This window comes from Heteronotia binoei, chromosome 16, assembly GCF_032191835.1.
Source record: "Heteronotia binoei isolate CCM8104 ecotype False Entrance Well chromosome 16, APGP_CSIRO_Hbin_v1, whole genome shotgun sequence".
Lineage (NCBI taxonomy): Eukaryota > Metazoa > Chordata > Lepidosauria > Squamata > Gekkonidae > Heteronotia > Heteronotia binoei.
The window spans coordinates 31,241,075-31,257,925 of record NC_083238.1 but is presented as its reverse complement, the minus strand read 5'-3'; the positions used below and the strand labels follow the sequence as shown (position 1 = coordinate 31,257,925).

At 41.3% G+C, this 16,851-nt stretch overlaps 1 protein-coding gene across 1 annotated transcript in view; it reads right to left on the bottom strand.

Annotated features, from left to right (window-relative positions):
• DCAF17 (DDB1 and CUL4 associated factor 17) overlaps positions 1–16,518 on the bottom strand; it is a 28,635-nt gene extending 12,117 nt beyond the window's left edge. Inside the window, exons 1-10 of the mRNA XM_060257310.1 lie at positions 16,259–16,518; positions 13,131–13,234; positions 11,758–11,848; positions 9,813–9,949; positions 7,703–7,781; positions 6,308–6,397; positions 4,236–4,343; positions 3,364–3,469; positions 1,973–2,115; positions 74–183 (exon numbers count right to left, since the gene is read on the bottom strand). Coding sequence (XP_060113293.1) covers positions 74–183; positions 1,973–2,115; positions 3,364–3,469; positions 4,236–4,343; positions 6,308–6,397; positions 7,703–7,781; positions 9,813–9,949; positions 11,758–11,848; positions 13,131–13,234; positions 16,259–16,435 — 1,145 coding nt within the window. The 5' untranslated portion in view covers positions 16,436–16,518. The remainder of the gene's footprint in view (positions 1–73; positions 184–1,972; positions 2,116–3,363; positions 3,470–4,235; positions 4,344–6,307; positions 6,398–7,702; positions 7,782–9,812; positions 9,950–11,757; positions 11,849–13,130; positions 13,235–16,258) is intronic.
• Between the last annotated feature and the right edge of the window lie 333 nt (positions 16,519–16,851).

Genomic DNA, 16,851 nt, shown 5'->3' with positions numbered 1-16,851 from the left:
TCTGTAGCCCAGGGAGCCATTCCCCTCTGAACCTGAGGAAACTGCTCCATCACTTTGGCAATGAAATGCTTACTTAATCAAATTTGGTCCCACATGAAGTATTCTTCCAGAATTGTCTGGGTGGAAAGATATCCAATCAGGTTCCAGTGAGCAGCACTGCATGTCCTGTATGCCATTCTTCGCCTAACAAAATGGAACAGCAAGTTCAAAAATTGAGAAAATTCCAATCATGAACACAGAGAAAGGTTCTTTATCCCATTTGTATCATGATCTTTTCCCAAAGAGCTTTGGGTGATATGTTGGGGAGTGGTATGCTTTATCCTCACAGCAAGCCTCAGCAGTTTAGGCTGATGATATTGAATTTTTCAAGGCCATCCAGTGAACTTCATGACTAAGGAGAGATTTTAATGTAGATCTCCCTGGCTCAAATCCACTATGCTGCATGAGTTTACATAATACTATTTAGTGCCTTGTCCAATATTATGCTAATTAACTAAGACCAAGAACTAAATTGTAATATAGTCACAGGGAATACCACTCTGCAATATTCATTTTAATCACAAAGTCACAAAAGCACATGCCTTTCCCTACCAGTTTGGTGTAGAGGTTAAGTACACAGTCTCTAATCTGGGAGAACTGGGTTTGATTCCCCACTCCTTCACACAAAGCCTGCTGTGGGACCTTGGGTCAGTCACAAATTCTCTCCAAGCTGTTCTTTCAAGAGCAGTTCTCAGAGAGCTCTCTCAGCCCCACCTACCTCATAGTGTTTCTGTTGTGGAGAGGGGAAGGGAAGGAGAGTGTAAGCCACTCTGAGACTTTGAGTGAAGGGTGAGGTATAAATCCAATCTCCTCCTCCTCCTCCTCCCCCTTCTGCCTGACTATGTGAACTTTACCATAATGCAATTGGGTTGTTTGTGAACATATTCAAAGAATCATAGAGTTGGAAGGGACCTCTAGGGTCATCTAGTCCAACCCCCTGCACAATGCAGGAAACTCACAAATACTTCCCCCTAAATTCACAGGATCTTCATTGCTGTCAGATGGCCATCTAGCCTCTGTTTAAAAACCTCCAAGGAAGGAGAACCCACCACCTCCCTGAAGAATCACTCTAACAGTCAGGAAGTTCTTCCTAATGTTGAGCCGGAAACTCTTTTGATTTAATTTCAACCCTACCTGGCCCTACCTTCCGGGGCCACAGAAAACAACTCCACACCATCCTCTATATGACAGCCCTTCACGTACTTGAAGATGGTGATCATATCACCTCTCAGCTGCCTCCTCTCCAGGCTAAACATCCCCAGCTCCTTCAACCTTTCCTCATAGGACTTGGTTTCCAGACCCCTCACCATCTTCGTCGCCCTCCTCTGGACCCGTTCCAGCTTGTCTATATCCTTCTTAAAATGTGGTGCCCAAAACTGAACACAATACTCCAGGTGAGGTCTTACCAGAGCAGAGTAAAGCGATACCATCACATCACGTGATCTGGACTTGTGCTAAAATAGCATTGGGTGCATCTACTTGCAGTTTTCGTTTAAGTATTGGGTATATTTGTAATTCTGCTTGTATAGAACTAAGGCATTTATAACTTCTATATTCCATAAATAAGTCAAGTATTGTGTTTTATATGCTAAGTAATTTATAAATGATGCATTTTAAGTTGTTAAAGCAATATAATTAGTTTTGCTTTGACAGGACAGTATTGCTTATATTTCAATCTAATACGAGACTTATATCTTACTAGCCCCTTGGGATCTTCTCTATTGTTTATGTGCCTCATATTCACATCTAATGTTTTTACCATTACAAAGATGCTCTCTGAATAGTGTTTGGCTTCTTCTCTTCTAGTGAAAGCAACTATCAGGGAAATACAGGTGTAAAAAAGGAAAATGTTTGGTTCTTTCATAATTTTTGAGAAGGCGGACGCATGCAAAAATGGAACAATGCGAGAAGGATTGCTGTTTGAAGATATTACCAAAGCATGGTTTTTCAATGAACGAACATGGAAGATTCCTCTTTGGCTTTTCTTGTTAGGGGTGATGATGTAATGCCAAGGGTATCCTCCAACCAGAAATGTGTTCTCCAGGGAAGACACCTCAAAAAGCAGATCTGGAGTATCTGAATAACATTGAATATTAAGAACACTGTTTATCACAGAACAAAATAGGAGTCCAGTAGCACCTTTAAGCAGAGTTATATATAGCTAATGGATTTATAATTCCATTTGTTCTTGAGTAAATCTTTTTTAAAATATGGATCATGCTGAGTGAAGCAGTATTAAATGCTGTATTAATTTTTTTTAATCCCCTGCCTGATAGTTTGATCACAAAGTCATACCTCCAAACTAACTTTACATACACACACAAAGTCTTGATTTTATAAATGGTAAAAGCAAGTTTTCCTTTCAGCTATATTGGGAGATATTACAAATGACAAAAAAACTAGACCTTAATATAAACAACCATCACTCTTGGAGGACATTGGGGAATATCTGTGCTACAGGTTGAATCCAGTTCAAAAATCATTAACTTTTCCCAGAGAAACCTGTGGCTAAAGAGTAATAATGGAATTATCAATAGGGTACCCATGGTTCTTTGTGGGAAGCCATGACAGGTAAATTGATATAAAACCGATACATGTTTGTTGTATGCCAGAGGATGAAGTGATGGCCACAGGCACAGACAACTTTAAAAGGGGGCTAGATAGATTCATGGTCTACCAGTGGCTACTAACCATGCTGACTAAAGGGAACCTCCATTTCAGAGGCAATCAACCTCTGAATCCTAACACCGGGACGCAACATCAAGGGAAGGCCTCGGCCTCTATGCCCTGCTGTTGGCCCTCTGATGGAACTGGTTGACCATTGTGTGGGGCAGGATGCTGGACTAAACAGATCACTGGTCTGATCCAGCAGGGCTCTTACATTCTTAGCTATACCTCTGTTCTAGCATTAGTATCTCAAAGTAATTTCAACTTAAACCTCAAGTCAGCAAACTTTAGAAACTACAGTGGATAAAACATCAATTTTGAACACGAAAACATTGCCCTGCCTTGTAACAAGGAACAAGTTTTGAACAAAACTCCTGAAAAAGTCATAGCATATGACTGATTTAGTTTGTTTTTTAATCAATGTTTTATTGGATAAGGTTTTTAATATTGTGGCCTGACCCCAAGCCACAGGAATGAGCCAAGATAACAGTTTCAAGGAATAAATTCTTGAATGAGCCAAGATACCAGTTTCAAGGAATAGAGCAACTGGTCCTTTATAAGAAAACACAAAAACCAATGTTGCTGGCAGCACCAAACTATTCTGTGATGCGCAACCCCATTGGCCAAAGTCAGGAAACAAAAACGCATTATAAATACCTGTTATTTTAATGTTACAAGGAACGCCAAAAGGATATTTCCCCACAATCCCAGCTTTGCCATTCCAGTTGCATTCATGTCCCAAATCCACTGGTTGTGTCATAAACTAAAAAAAGAAAAGAAAGCTAAAGCCAATTAATACTCTTTGTATGTGTGCCGTATGCTGTTCTGCAGAAAGTTTTGATAGTACATGGTCATCTAAGGAAAGGAAGTCCATGTAGACATAAGCTTGTTTTCTAATTACTGTCTTGTTCCTTAATGTGTTCTTCAGAGCTCAATTCAAGATGTTGCTCACCAAAAGGCTGAACAATAAGCACTTCTTAGTGATTTTGTTACCAGGTTTGGATTCTCAGTCCTTTATGGTGGTGGCCTCTATTTTGGGGGGATAGCTTGCTGGAGGAGTTCTGGGGCTCTCCCTTCCCTTCTGTCATCCTGACGACCTCATAAAACTAGTTTTTTTCTAAAAGAGTATTTGGTTAAGAGCAAGCTGATAGCAGTTTTTGCTGTGACTGCGCAGTTGGTTATATTCTGGTTGGTTTCTGGGCTGTGAACCTTGATTTTATTGTAGATTTTTTACATTTTATTGTAATTTTAATCCACTGTTTACTGTCAATCACTTTGAACAAGTCTGGAAAGATGGTATGCAGAATGTTAAATAATGTAGCCCTAAACAGAGTAATGCCATTCTAAATGTGTTGAAGTCAATGGGCTTAGAAGGGCATAACTCTGTTTAAGGTGTCACTGCAAAGTTCTCAGAGCAGGGGGCTATATATTTCCCCCTTATATTACTCTGTAAAATAGCACATCATATTGATGATGCTGTAATACTACAGTATAACTATTAATAAACAACGACAGTGAGGCTTCATTACCTTTTCAGAGATGGTCTGAAAGCTATATAGCCTGACAAGACCCATGCTGTGCATCACAATCAACATTCTATGAGACATGATGGCGTCGGTTATGCTGTTGCCAAAGATCTAGTTTGAGGGAGGAAAAAAGAGCTCATGAGGAAAGAAGAAAATAATAGCAGAGGTCTCCCGCACTTGACAAAAACATCAATGTTAGTAAAAGAACAGAATGTTCCCGTTCTCTTTATCTGGTGGAAAGAACAAGACTATGCTTCCTTCAAAAGTAGACAGAACACTACTGACTACTTCTCCCAAGCAAATGCCAGGCAGGAGTTTCCATCCAAAACATGACCAAGAACATGCAGTCACGGAATACAATATACATGAGAGATATAATATTTCACAGGATATTTTATGAACACTTGCAAAAGTGCAGGAGCAGAGAAGAAAAGATAAAACATTTGTTCACTGTTGATCGCTTCCACTCCACCCCCAACCCGCATTCATAAATGGTTATGGAACCATTTTGTTTTGCTGGAATGCTCACCCAAGCATGTATGAATTTTTTTTTATCACAGTCGGCAGGAACATGTGCATTTGTCATTCAAATTCCAAATTTTGCACCAAGGAAACCCAAGTGCAAAGAATTATTCAATTAAATTATACACTTCTCTGCTTAAATCTAGTTGTTTTGCCTAAACTTTCCTCTCACAATGCATTATAATTTGTCATTTCTTCCTGTCAGGAATAAATGGCACAAAGAAAGAAAGCTGTGGAACCTGGGGTTTGGTGGCCACTTCCATTCCCTGACTCTGGGGCAATCCTTGCCCAACAGAGCCCAGGTTTCCACATTTTTTTCCTGTTTTTTAGTGTGTGTGTGTATGTTTGCATGCCTGGAAGTTCTGGTGGCCTCTACTGGGGGCTTGGACAGTTTCAGAGACATTTCTGCATCCTGGCCCTGGTATTCCTTTGGTCTCCCTTCCAAGTACTTGCCAGGGTCAGCCCTGCTTAGCTTCCAATATCTGATGAGATTGGGCTTGCCCGGGCTAGCCTGCTAAGAAGGTTAGTAATTGGATGGGAGACCACCAAAGAATTCCAGAGTTACTATGCAGAGAAAGGCAATGGCAAACCACCTCTATTAGAAGAGAAGAAGAGATTGAATTTATACCCCACCTTTCACTCAGAGTCTCAGAGAAGCTTACAATCTCCTTTCCCTTCCTCTCTCCACAACAGACATCCTGTGAGGTATGTGGGGCTGAAAGAGCTCTGAGAGTACTGCTCTTTAGAAGGCAGCTCTTTCAAGAACTGTGACTAACCCAAGGTCACTCAGCAGGTACATGTGGAGAAGCGGGGAATCAAACCAGATTCTTGCAGATTAGAGTCAGAGCGTTTAACCACTACACCAAACTGGCTCTTGCCTCAAAAACCCTATGGGTTGGTCATAGGTTGGCTGCGACTTAATGTCACTTTACACATGCACACAGGAATGCTCTCCGCCCCCCCACCCCCAGAGTACATAGAGTTTACATAGAGTCTTTAGTTACATGATATACCTGAATACACATAGAAAATGTACTTTCACAGTCATGTATCTGTACAAGACCACAATCCTATTCATAAACACTTGAAAAACTGGCTATGTTGTATGAAATAGCAACTATAATTTTAGGAAAAATATAACTTAAGTAGCAAATCCTGACATCACCTGGGTGTAGGGAGAATGTACTATAGGGAAAGGAAGACGAGACTCCTTGAAGTGTATGAAAAGCATCTTAGAATCACAGAGTTGGAAGAGACCTCCAGAGTCATCTAGTCCAACCCCCTGCACAATGCATGAAACTCACAAATACTTCCCCCTAAATTCACAGGATCCTCTTTGCTGTCAGATGGCCATCTAGCCTCTGTTTAAAAACCTCCAAGGAAGGAGAGCCCAGCACCTCCTGAGGAAGCCTGCTCCACTGAGGAACCACTCTAATGGTCAGGAAGTTCTTCCTAATGTTGAGCCGGAAACTCTTTTGATTTAATTTCTTAATGGGATTGTGCTGTTCAAGTAACACTAGACAAGAGATCACCAACATCCACAGTAAACTTACTTTTTTGTCAACTTCTAGCATTCCGATAAACGAAAGTGGCAGAACTCTGAATACAGCAAGAAAGAAGAGCACAGACTGCTGGAAGCCTGCCTAGGAAGAAACACACTGAAAATAGTTCTCATATGTCAGCTTGTATGACATTAGAAAATATACGTGGGAATTCTCTCTTGCCTTTTCTTAAATATTTTAAAAGCCATGAATTCACCCACCCATGAATATATTTTTTCTAATTTCCTGACATTCACGCACAGATACACACTCTCCCCCCTTCCACTAAGAAAGTCTCTACTTTTTGTGAGAGAAGCTTAATCTTAGAAAATATAAACTTGACAGAAACTAAGATAAAGAGATTGGGGTAATATCCCCAAATGGTCTTGACAGAGCATCAAGAGATCTGCAAGCTGCCAGTGGGAAGGGGAAGGGGGCTAGACTTGGGCTATTACAGAGAGGTAGCTGTGTTAGACTGCTGTAGCACAATGAAACAGAAGTCCAGTAGCATCCTGAAGTCTCGTGAAATAAATGTTGTTAGTTTTTAAGGTGTCACTGGAATTTTTTTTATTAGATTGGGCTACCAGACTACCATTTCCAGCCTTGACAAAGAAGTGATGCCACATCCTCTTCCAGAAACAGATGGCTTTGCCACCATCACTCACGATTCTGAACCATCCAGGATAGAATATATGGGGCCATCTTTGAAAACTGCTTTGAAACCACTCCTACAGAAGATGGCAGTCAACCTGGTAACTAGGATGCAACTTAGAGAACCTTTACCCTAGCATTATAGATCTTCACTTGCTTTCATTTCATTTCCAGGCACAATGGAAAAAGCTGTTTTGGATCCAAAAAGGCCCTGCGGATGGGGATCAGGATATTTGAAAGAAATTACTCCCATATAGGTTTCTAAGTCAATTAAGACCTTCATCTGAAGCCTTTCTCTGGAGCACCCAGACATCAGAGTTTAGATGACCACTCAGGAGAGAACCTTTTTAGGTATGGTGCCCCAAGGATAGAATTTTCTCCAAGATAAACTTGCCTCACTCATTTGTGTTTTTTTTTTTAATTCTAAGCTGTCGTATGGCTTTTTTTGTTTTCTTTTATTTTGGCTTTAGCCTCTTTTATTGAACCTGTAACACACCTTGGAGGTTCTATTTTAGCAGGACAAACAGGCATTAAATAAACAAAAATGCTACACCAGAACAGCCACTCTGGGGAGAGTGTGCACCATACATTGATAAAAAAAAAGGTTCATAAAGTAATAATGTATATTATACCGATATCCTCATAGCAAAAATCAAGGACAAACATTTCCCCAGACCCACTTTACTCTATGCCAAGATGGAAGCTTACAAAACGGTTTCTGAATATTTGAACATAAACATTTTCAAGTCAACATACCTGCCGAGCAGCTGCCGGGACCTTACATTGAGCCGATTTCACAACCATGATATCTTGAGGAGTGTCCCAGCTCAGATATCTGTTAGGGATAAAAAGTACATTTACCAGAATAAATTAAATAAATGAAAAACAAAAAACATAGCATTAAAAAACCCTAACAATTGCCTAATTCTAAAAAAACTTAACTAAATACGGTTATTGTGCTACTAGCACACTTTATTCCACTATTCCTCCATGGAACTCAAAGGAGGATGAAGAGGAAGAAGAGGAGAAGGAGGAGATTGGATTTATACCCCCCCTTCACTACCTGAAGGAGTCTCAGAGTGACTTACTATCTCCTTTCCCTTCCCCTCCCCACAATAGACACCCTATGAGGTAGGTGGAGCTGAGAGAGCTCTGACAGAAACTGCTCGAGAGGAAAGGCTCTGTGAGAACTTGTGACTGATTCAAGGTCATTTCATTTCATTTCATTTCATTTATATCCCGCCCTACCCCACCAAAGCGGGCTCAGGGCGGCTCACAACATAAAAATTCTAACAATAAAATTCAAGAATTAAAATACTATAATAATTTACATAATTAAAACAAACTAATATATCAATACCAATACATCAATCAGTCTCAGTGTGCTTTCCTATAGTCTTCCGTCAGAATATTTCAATGTTTCAATGCTGGTCAGTTATAAGCCAACCGGAAGAGGACTGTCTTACAGGCCCTGCGGAACTGTCCAATGTCCCGCAGGGCCCTGACCTCTTCCGGTAACTGGTTCCACCAGCAAGGGGCTGTGATTGAGAAGGCCCTGTCCCTAATTGACTTCAACCGGGCCTCCTTTGGCCCAGGGATTACAAGCAGATTTCTAGAGCCAGATCGCAGCACTCTCTGGGGGGCATATGGGAAGAGACGGTCCCTAAGGTAGGCAGGTCCTAGGCCATATAGGGCTTTAAAGGTAATAACCAGCACCTTGTACCGGACTCGGTATATTATTGGCAGCCAGTGCAGTCCCCGGAGGCCCGGCTGAATGTGCTCCCGTCTAGGGAGCCCTAATAACCGCCGAGTGGCGGCGTTCTGCACTAGCTGCAACTTCCGGGTTCGGCACAGGGGCAGCCCCAGGGGCAGGTCACATCAGCAAGTGCATGTGGAGCAGTGGGGAAACAAACCCTGTTCTCCTAGATAAGAGTCCACACACATAACCACTACATCTAACTGTCTCTCCCTTCCTAACTTTATCTTCACAACAACCCTGTGAGGTAGGTTAGGCTGAGACAGTACTCAGCCTATGATCCCCCCAACAAGCAGCATAGTGATTTGAACCCTGGTCTCCCAGACCCTACTGTATTGCAGAATCAAGACTCGCCAGGTCATTCGCTTTCTCTGACTGACAGTGACATCCTAAACAGAGTTACATCCTTTCAAGCCCATTACAATTTAGAAGAGTAGAGCTGTTTAGGATTGCACTGTTAAGATACCCATCCTGAATAACAGCAAAAAGACAGAGCTGTTCTATGAACAAAAAGATATTAATTGTAACTTGAAACATATTCATTGTGGCATTAGAAAATGCTGTAGCGAAAGTAAAGGAAAACTTGGAAACGCCTTGTTAGTCTTCCTCAAAGACCCAAGATGGGTCACACTCTAGCTGTATCCGAAGAAGTGAGCAGTGACTCACGAAAGCTCATACCCTACCACAAATGTTGTTAATCTTTAAATTTTGCTACTGGACTTTTACTCTTTTCAGCTGTCAAAGACTCAATACCTTTGCTATTTCTATGGAAAAGCTGACAGCAAGTAAAGGCCACCATCTGTCTCAAATTTTACACCTGTCGCAAATTAATCTCTTGCAATATTTGGAAGAACAGCCTAGTGAGTCCGATGGGAAGTACTTGTAGGTTGGAATGCGGATCTGAGCCATATGTATGTCTAGTCAGATGCAAGTTCCATACAGCAGAAAAAGTGTTATTTTCCAGTCAACATGCCACAAGACTGGGTTTATTTATTTATTTCTATTTATATCCCACCCTCCCTGCCAAAACAGGCTCAGGGTTGTTAAGTATGCCACTCTCCCAACTGCAAACTAACCCAAGTGGTTTCATAGTAAGCCTACCTTTATTACCTGAATTTGCAGTGGGAAGCAAGATACACTCTTTCAACTATTTCTCCAGTATTTGCAGAGAGACGAAAAAGCCAGTTACCAGCTGTCAGAACTGCTAAGGAAGGTTTGCAGTCTGACGGGCTGGGCAGCACTCCACCCTGTTTTAAAAGAAGTCACCTTTAATCACATGAATAAATAAGAGATGGTAAAAATGTATACAGCATTTCAGGGTGACAGTAAAGCACATGCAGACTAACTGTATCATCTTTTCAAAGATGCTTTATAAGTTGTTGGATCCAAGCAGCTTCTTCTCTGGTGAAAAAAGGAGGCAGGGGTTCCCTGTGTACCACTTTAAAAACCCCTATGCTAAAAATCATGGACAAAAGCCATGTAGGACGGGGACTATAATATGGAGGGGAATTGGGTGAAAAAGCTGGTGGGATCCAAACCAAAAAGCATTATGACTTCTTCACCCAAAGAAGTACTTCTTTACCCAAAGGGTGATTAACATGTGGAATTCACTGCCACAGGAGGTGGTGGTGGCCACAAGTATAGCCACCTTCAAGAGGGGTTTAGATAAAAATATGGAGCACAGGTCCATCAGTGGCTATTAGCCACAGTGTGTGTGTGTGTGTGTATAAATTTTTTTGCCACTGTGTGACACAGAGTGTTGGACTGGATGGGCCGTTGGTCTGATCCAACATGGCTTTTCTTATGTTCTTATGTGACACAGAGTGTTGGACTGGATGGGCCATTGGCCTGATCCAACATGGCTTCTCTTATGTTCTTATGTTAACTAATACTGCAGGGAAAAAAATCCTGCTGTTTTAGAAGCAACAAAGGAGGAGATTATAACAATCCTAATTGTGACCAAGGACCCATAAAGTATTCGGCATATCAGAAGCACAATTTTAACCACATACAACAATTGCAAAATGATTTTTTTCTCTCCATCCTTGTCTTCCGGATAGGGCAGGACACAAATCTAAACGAACCAAGAAAATGCCAAACTGTCCCTTGTACTCGTCAAAAGATACTGAAACATGGATGCCCCCATACCACAGATGGGGGGAAACCCCACTCAGTGTTGTCACACTTTAGTGTGAACGAGAAACACATCCCAGGATAGGGTTATGCAAATGAAGGGGCAAGGAGAAGGCTAGGCTTGAAATAGCCAGAGTCATCAGGAGAGACTCATGCCAATATCCAACTACATGTTCCTTCTATTTTCATCCATACAAATAAATGGATGCTGTAAGCACTACACCTGAGACACTGTGGCTCAGTAGTAGAGCATCTGAGCAGTTCAATCTCCACTATCTCCAGTAAAAAGATCTGGCAGCAGACCTCTGTCCGAGACCTTGGAGAGCTACTGCCAGTCTAAGCAGACAATACTGACTCTGATGGACAAAGGGTATAAGGCAGTTTCGTGTGTTTATGAGAAAACCTTCGCTCCAGAACCTTATGTTGACAAGGTAGTGCAGCATGTCAGTGTACCCAAACAACACAGAGGCACCTTTATATCCACACACACAAGTACAAGACCTCCGGCACAATGCAGCAGTCACCATAGCAATGGGCATTTTCCTATTCCTGCAGAAATGTAAAAGACAATGGTAATGTGTTAGAATAAGCAGCAGCAGCTAGCCAGCATGGCTGCTCTTTTGGACTCTCAGAGCATATATCAGACTGTGCTTTGCAAATGAGCATTCGTTTGCTAGAAGATAATATATATCACTATTCAGACTCCACAGTCCTGTGAGGAAGGTAGGTCGCCACGGTGACAGACCAGATGCTGTCTATTTTAGTCTCTAACGGTGTTACCCAATAATTATTTCATTTGTGGGACTTGTAATTAAAAGGTTTTAAATTAGGACAGAAAAGAGTCCTGTCCTTACAAAGCAGAGTGGCTTTTTTTTTAAAAAAACAACAACAACAGAACCTTATCACAAAAAAAGAACCTTACCATAGGACATTCCAATAATAAAGCATCCTCTATTTTTTCTGATTTAGAGCATGCTGGCATTTGATAAATTATCCTTGGCTCAGGTGTGACACTGAGGAAAAAAGGGATTAGAGTGTATCACTTTCCATTACTCAAAAGGTCTTTCCAAGTACTATTATCAATCATGGCCAATTCCTCCCACAACCGGCATTCAGGGCTGCCCCTCAATGCTGTGGCCCAGTGTCTTATCCTTTCAGCCTCTGTCTTTTCCTTCTTGTGCCTCTTTTGCCACCACCCAGGCCACCACCCACAAAACCTCTCCAGCTGTGGCCCATCAATTTTGCCAACTCTGTCCACAATCTGTCTCAAGCATCTGTGGTGTTTTGTGTGGGTTCCCTAAAATACAGAGCAGTGCTAATGGAGATTCCACACGACATGTCTTCCTCCGTTTCCCCTGCCCCAGCCCCCCCAAAGTGGCCAGTTCCCTTCAGCCACTAGGAGGGATGTTTGTTTTTAAATTGGCAAATAAACATCATTGTAATAAAGTGTCTGTTGAGTTCCCTGAATTCCCAGCTTGTTTATTTGCTTTTTTTTTAAAGTAAGTCGCTAGCCCCTGTCAAGGCAGAAATACAAGGCACATCTGATTGAAGATAAATCTGCTAAGAAATGAGGTACTATTATTTGTTGTAGGCTTTCAGCTTTCCAAATGTTGTAATGTTAATTCCAGAATGGTGCTTGAAAGTTACATTTTTGGAAGACAATTTAAAAAGAATGGAATGGTCATGAGGCAACAGATATTAAGAACCTAAGAAGAGGGATCAGACTAAGGGCCCATCTAGTTGAGAATGCAACTTCAAGTACGGCATAATGTAATAGCCCTTCCCAAACTTTTGTCTCCAGCACCAGTGGTTCAAAGGCCTATAATCCCTGAATGTGGAGGCTCTATTTAGCTGTCATGGCTAGTAGTCAACTAGAGGCACATTCTCTATTAAATTTCTCTAAATGTTTTTAATGTCACCTAACTGGCAGCCAAAACTGTATCACACAATGCCGAAATTAATTATGGATGGCATGAAGAATATTTCCTTACTGATATTGAATCCCAGGGTTATAACAAAGGGCAAAATTTAGTCTTTCTACAAGCCATTCATAATTTTATAATTAGAACCCCCCTCCATTGTTTCTAGATGAAAACATCCCAGTGCTGCAGCCTTTGAAAATGGTCCAGAGCTCCCTGGAAATTTCTATAAGCCTCCATTCTACAAATATGCATGCATGAGACAGTTTCATTTATATGGGATTGCACAGGAAATGTCAAACTCTGGCTCACAAGATCTGGTAGAACAAGCAATTCAAAAAGCAAATAAAGAGAAAGTATTCTTTTAAAAAATTACCTGCTCACACAGCACCGATAATTGTCAAAATAAATCTTTCCATTCTGATAAGCAATTGGAGATGTGGAATGTGTTGTCCAAACATTCTTGAATGTTGTACTTTCCTGAAATAAATCACAATGTTCTACAAAAGCATATCTGGTTTAGGACATTTTAAAAATGGCTGTACAAGCTAATCATGTTGTAGTGAAGATAAATAACATTACAGTAATTCCGAGAAAACATTTTTTAAAAAAAACTGAGCTAACAACTTTTTACTATATCATAAAAACCAGGAAAACAGGACTTTTAAATTTAAAAAAAAATCCCTTTTGACCAATGGGAAAATACAGATGTGTTTAGTGAAATCATTCATATGCCCTTCACCTGTTTATATTAATTCGTTTCTACATGTTGGCTACTATTACATGCAAATACTGTACACTCGGAACTTGAGATTTAAATGCAACATTTCAATTATAATAAATAAAAGAAGGAAAAGAGGTTCAATAATTACAAGTAGTATTTTCTAAGTGATATTACAAAGTTGCACACCTTTTCTTCTTCTAGACCAGGGTTTCCCAAACTTTTCTTTCCCATGGCCCAGTTATTTTTACATTTCTCCTTCGTGGCCCACTAAAATTTGGGGGTGGAGCCAGGAGACTTTGGGAGCGGAGCTGGGAGACAGGAATCATGTCATTTCCTGTGGTATCACTTCAAGGTCAAGGGCCAAGTGATGTCACTTCTGGGGCACACTGAACCAAAACTCCACCTTTTCCTGTGATTTCATTTTCAGGGCACTCCCCCAAACCTGCCTCTTCTTCTGAAGTAAATTCATTTTCAGAAAAATCTCTCTGAAACTCATGCTGAGTCAAAATGGGGGTGAAAAGTGAGCTGTCTGCAACTTTCTCATACATTCCCAGAGTCCTCTCTTTCCACCCCCACAACTGCATGCACCTTTCTGTTTGTGTGTTCTTCTCCAGTTTGTAAGCACTCCTAATGCCCATGTTCAGTTGCCTGCGCCACCTACACACCCCTTCCTCAACAGCACTGGCCAGTGTATGCAGTTGGGAGTGCTGTTACCATTGCCATCAGGAATGCTAGTACTGTGTACCACCCACACTGGGCCCTGGCAGTTGTTCTACCTCAAAATATGCTGACACATTTAGTAAGCCCTTCCTTCAGCTACTACTACTGGAACCCTGCCTCAAGTTACAACCAAGCTTGCTTGGTTTCAAGAAAATCTTTTGATAGTTATTTTTCATACTTTTCTTTGGCTGAAACACTGGGAAATTGCTGTTAAAGGTAGCAGAGAATTATACTGCAATTAATGAATTAATTTCAAGTTATATGAAGTTCACACAAGCTTTTCTGCAGTTATCCCAAAAAGGATATTTATGAGGGGCTTGTAGTTTTTTACTGGCTGTGTTTCCCATGCCTTTAAAAGCAACCTGTTGTGCAGATATTTAGCCAGTAAACTTCTTTCATCCTTTTTAATATCTACAGGAGGAGTTTAATTTTGGTGTCAGACAGCTGTTAAAAGTAGGACCAAAATGGTGCAAGGTTCATAGTACCATCACTTCCAGTCCTGCTGAAAAGTTTCATCCAGTAAAAATGGAAGGAAAGAAAGAAAGAGAAAGGGAAAGAATGAAATGCAAGGAAAGGAAAAGAAAGACATGGAAAGAAAGAATGTAAGAACATAAGAGAAGCCATGTTGGATCAGGCCAGTGGACCATCCAGTCCAAAGTTCTCTCATACAATGCCCAAAAAGCACCAGAATGTCCACCAGTGGGGCCAGGGCACTAGAAGCCCTCCCACTGTTGCTTCCCCCCTGCCCCTCCCCCAGCACCAAGAATACAGACAGGGCATCATTTGCAGGGAAAGAAAGAAAGAAGGGGGGGACAAAGAAAAAAAAGCCTTGCTCACCATTTGATGACCCCAGCCAGCAACAATTCTGCCAAGGGGTCATTTGGTTAAAAAATAGCTGCTGAAATGCCCACTCCCCACCCCTCCCAGCTAAATGAAACATCCCCCCCTTCTTCGCTGCTCAGGCCTCCCGGGGAAATCTCCCCAAAAGAACATACTGCAAGGCACATGAAAGCTCATACCCTGAAGAACACTTCATGGGTCTAAAGTGCCAATGGACTTCAGCTTTTCTTTCAAACACTGGTAGGGAGGGAGAAGGAAGGAGAGGCAGCCTAGCTCCTCTCTGCACAACACAGAGACGGGGGAAGGAAGGAAGCCAAACAGAGCTCAAGCTTTGCAGCCTGTATCAGTCTTCAAGGCTAGTTTTTCTCTGCACCAGAGAGACGAGGGAAGGAAGGAAGTAGAGCAGAGTTCATGCTTTGCTGGGGGCGGGGCTAGCTTTGGCTTTTCTTGTGACCCGGTAGTGAAGCTTCTGTGGACCAGTACCGGGTCACGACCCTGCAAATGGGAAACACTGTTCTAGACAGAAAGGTTAGCTTAACAATCTTCCTTTTTTTTTTAAATTCTCAGAGCTTGTTTACATCATCAGTTCACCCTCAACTCCCATTTTTGATTTGTTTAAATATTCAACAAGCTGAATTGAGTTCAGACTCCTGGCAAGACCAGGGAGTTATGATTAAGCACTTAAAAATTTATCCTAGGATAATGGAAACAACAGTCAGATTGCTTTCTCCAACAGATGGCATTTACATATCATATACAAACTTTAGTAACCCATGAAAGAGCCAACATACATATTAAGAGAGTATCTTAAACCATCAGTATAAACAATCCCAGAAAACAATTCCAGAGCAAAATTAATCCATTTCAGTAAAAATAAACAGAAGTCTTGTGGCATCTTATTTTTTTTTCTAGCATGGGATTCCATGAACTTCACAGGGATCTGAGGAAATAGTTTCTAATCCACAGATGTTTATGCTAGACTTTATAAATCAAGTTAATTTTTTAAAATGCCACACAGCTCCAGTTTATTAATCCCAGAAGAGATTCCCTTAGGGCTGCTTCACACAATGCAGGGTTCCTACATAGCTGTGTATACAATGGCATCAAATCCATATGTAGGTCACTGAAAATGGGAAAATACAGATCTGTTTAGTTACATGTTGATTTTGTTTTAAATTTTCACTCTGAATATTGGAAACCTTCAGAAGCCTGCATGATACCTGGCAAATTAACTTCCTCAGGATCCCCATGTTTTTCCTATAGACAACACCAGCATCTTTTGCGTAAAACCCCAGCGATCTTCTGATCAGCAGGCAACAGATATTGTGAAGTTTAAACGTGTCAGTAGAGGAGACTCTTGATGTGGTAGAAGAGGAGGTAGATGAGTTGGACAACATATTTTGTGGAGCACTGGGCTTCCACCTTGTTTATGTCTCATTCAGGAAGCAGCAGAAGGCTAAAGAGAAGAGAGAGAATGTGGTCTTTCAGTTTCCCAGTTCCCAATTTGAAAATCAATTCCAACAACCCAAAGTAATAGTAGGTATACTTGGTGTTTTCTGTTTAAAAAGAGCGATCCAACTGCTACACAGATGACTTCAGAGAGATGGCTCAGAATCACCTGCCAAACACATGAAGTTGCCTTATATCAAGTTAGACCTTGGTCAATCTTGTCTGCTCTGACCAGCAGCAACTCTGTGGCAGAACTCGTTCATATCGCCTACCTTCTAGATCCTTTTAAACTGCAGATGCCAGGGACTGAACCTGGGACCATCTGCATTCCAAGCAGATGCTCCTACCACTGGGGTTGTCAGCT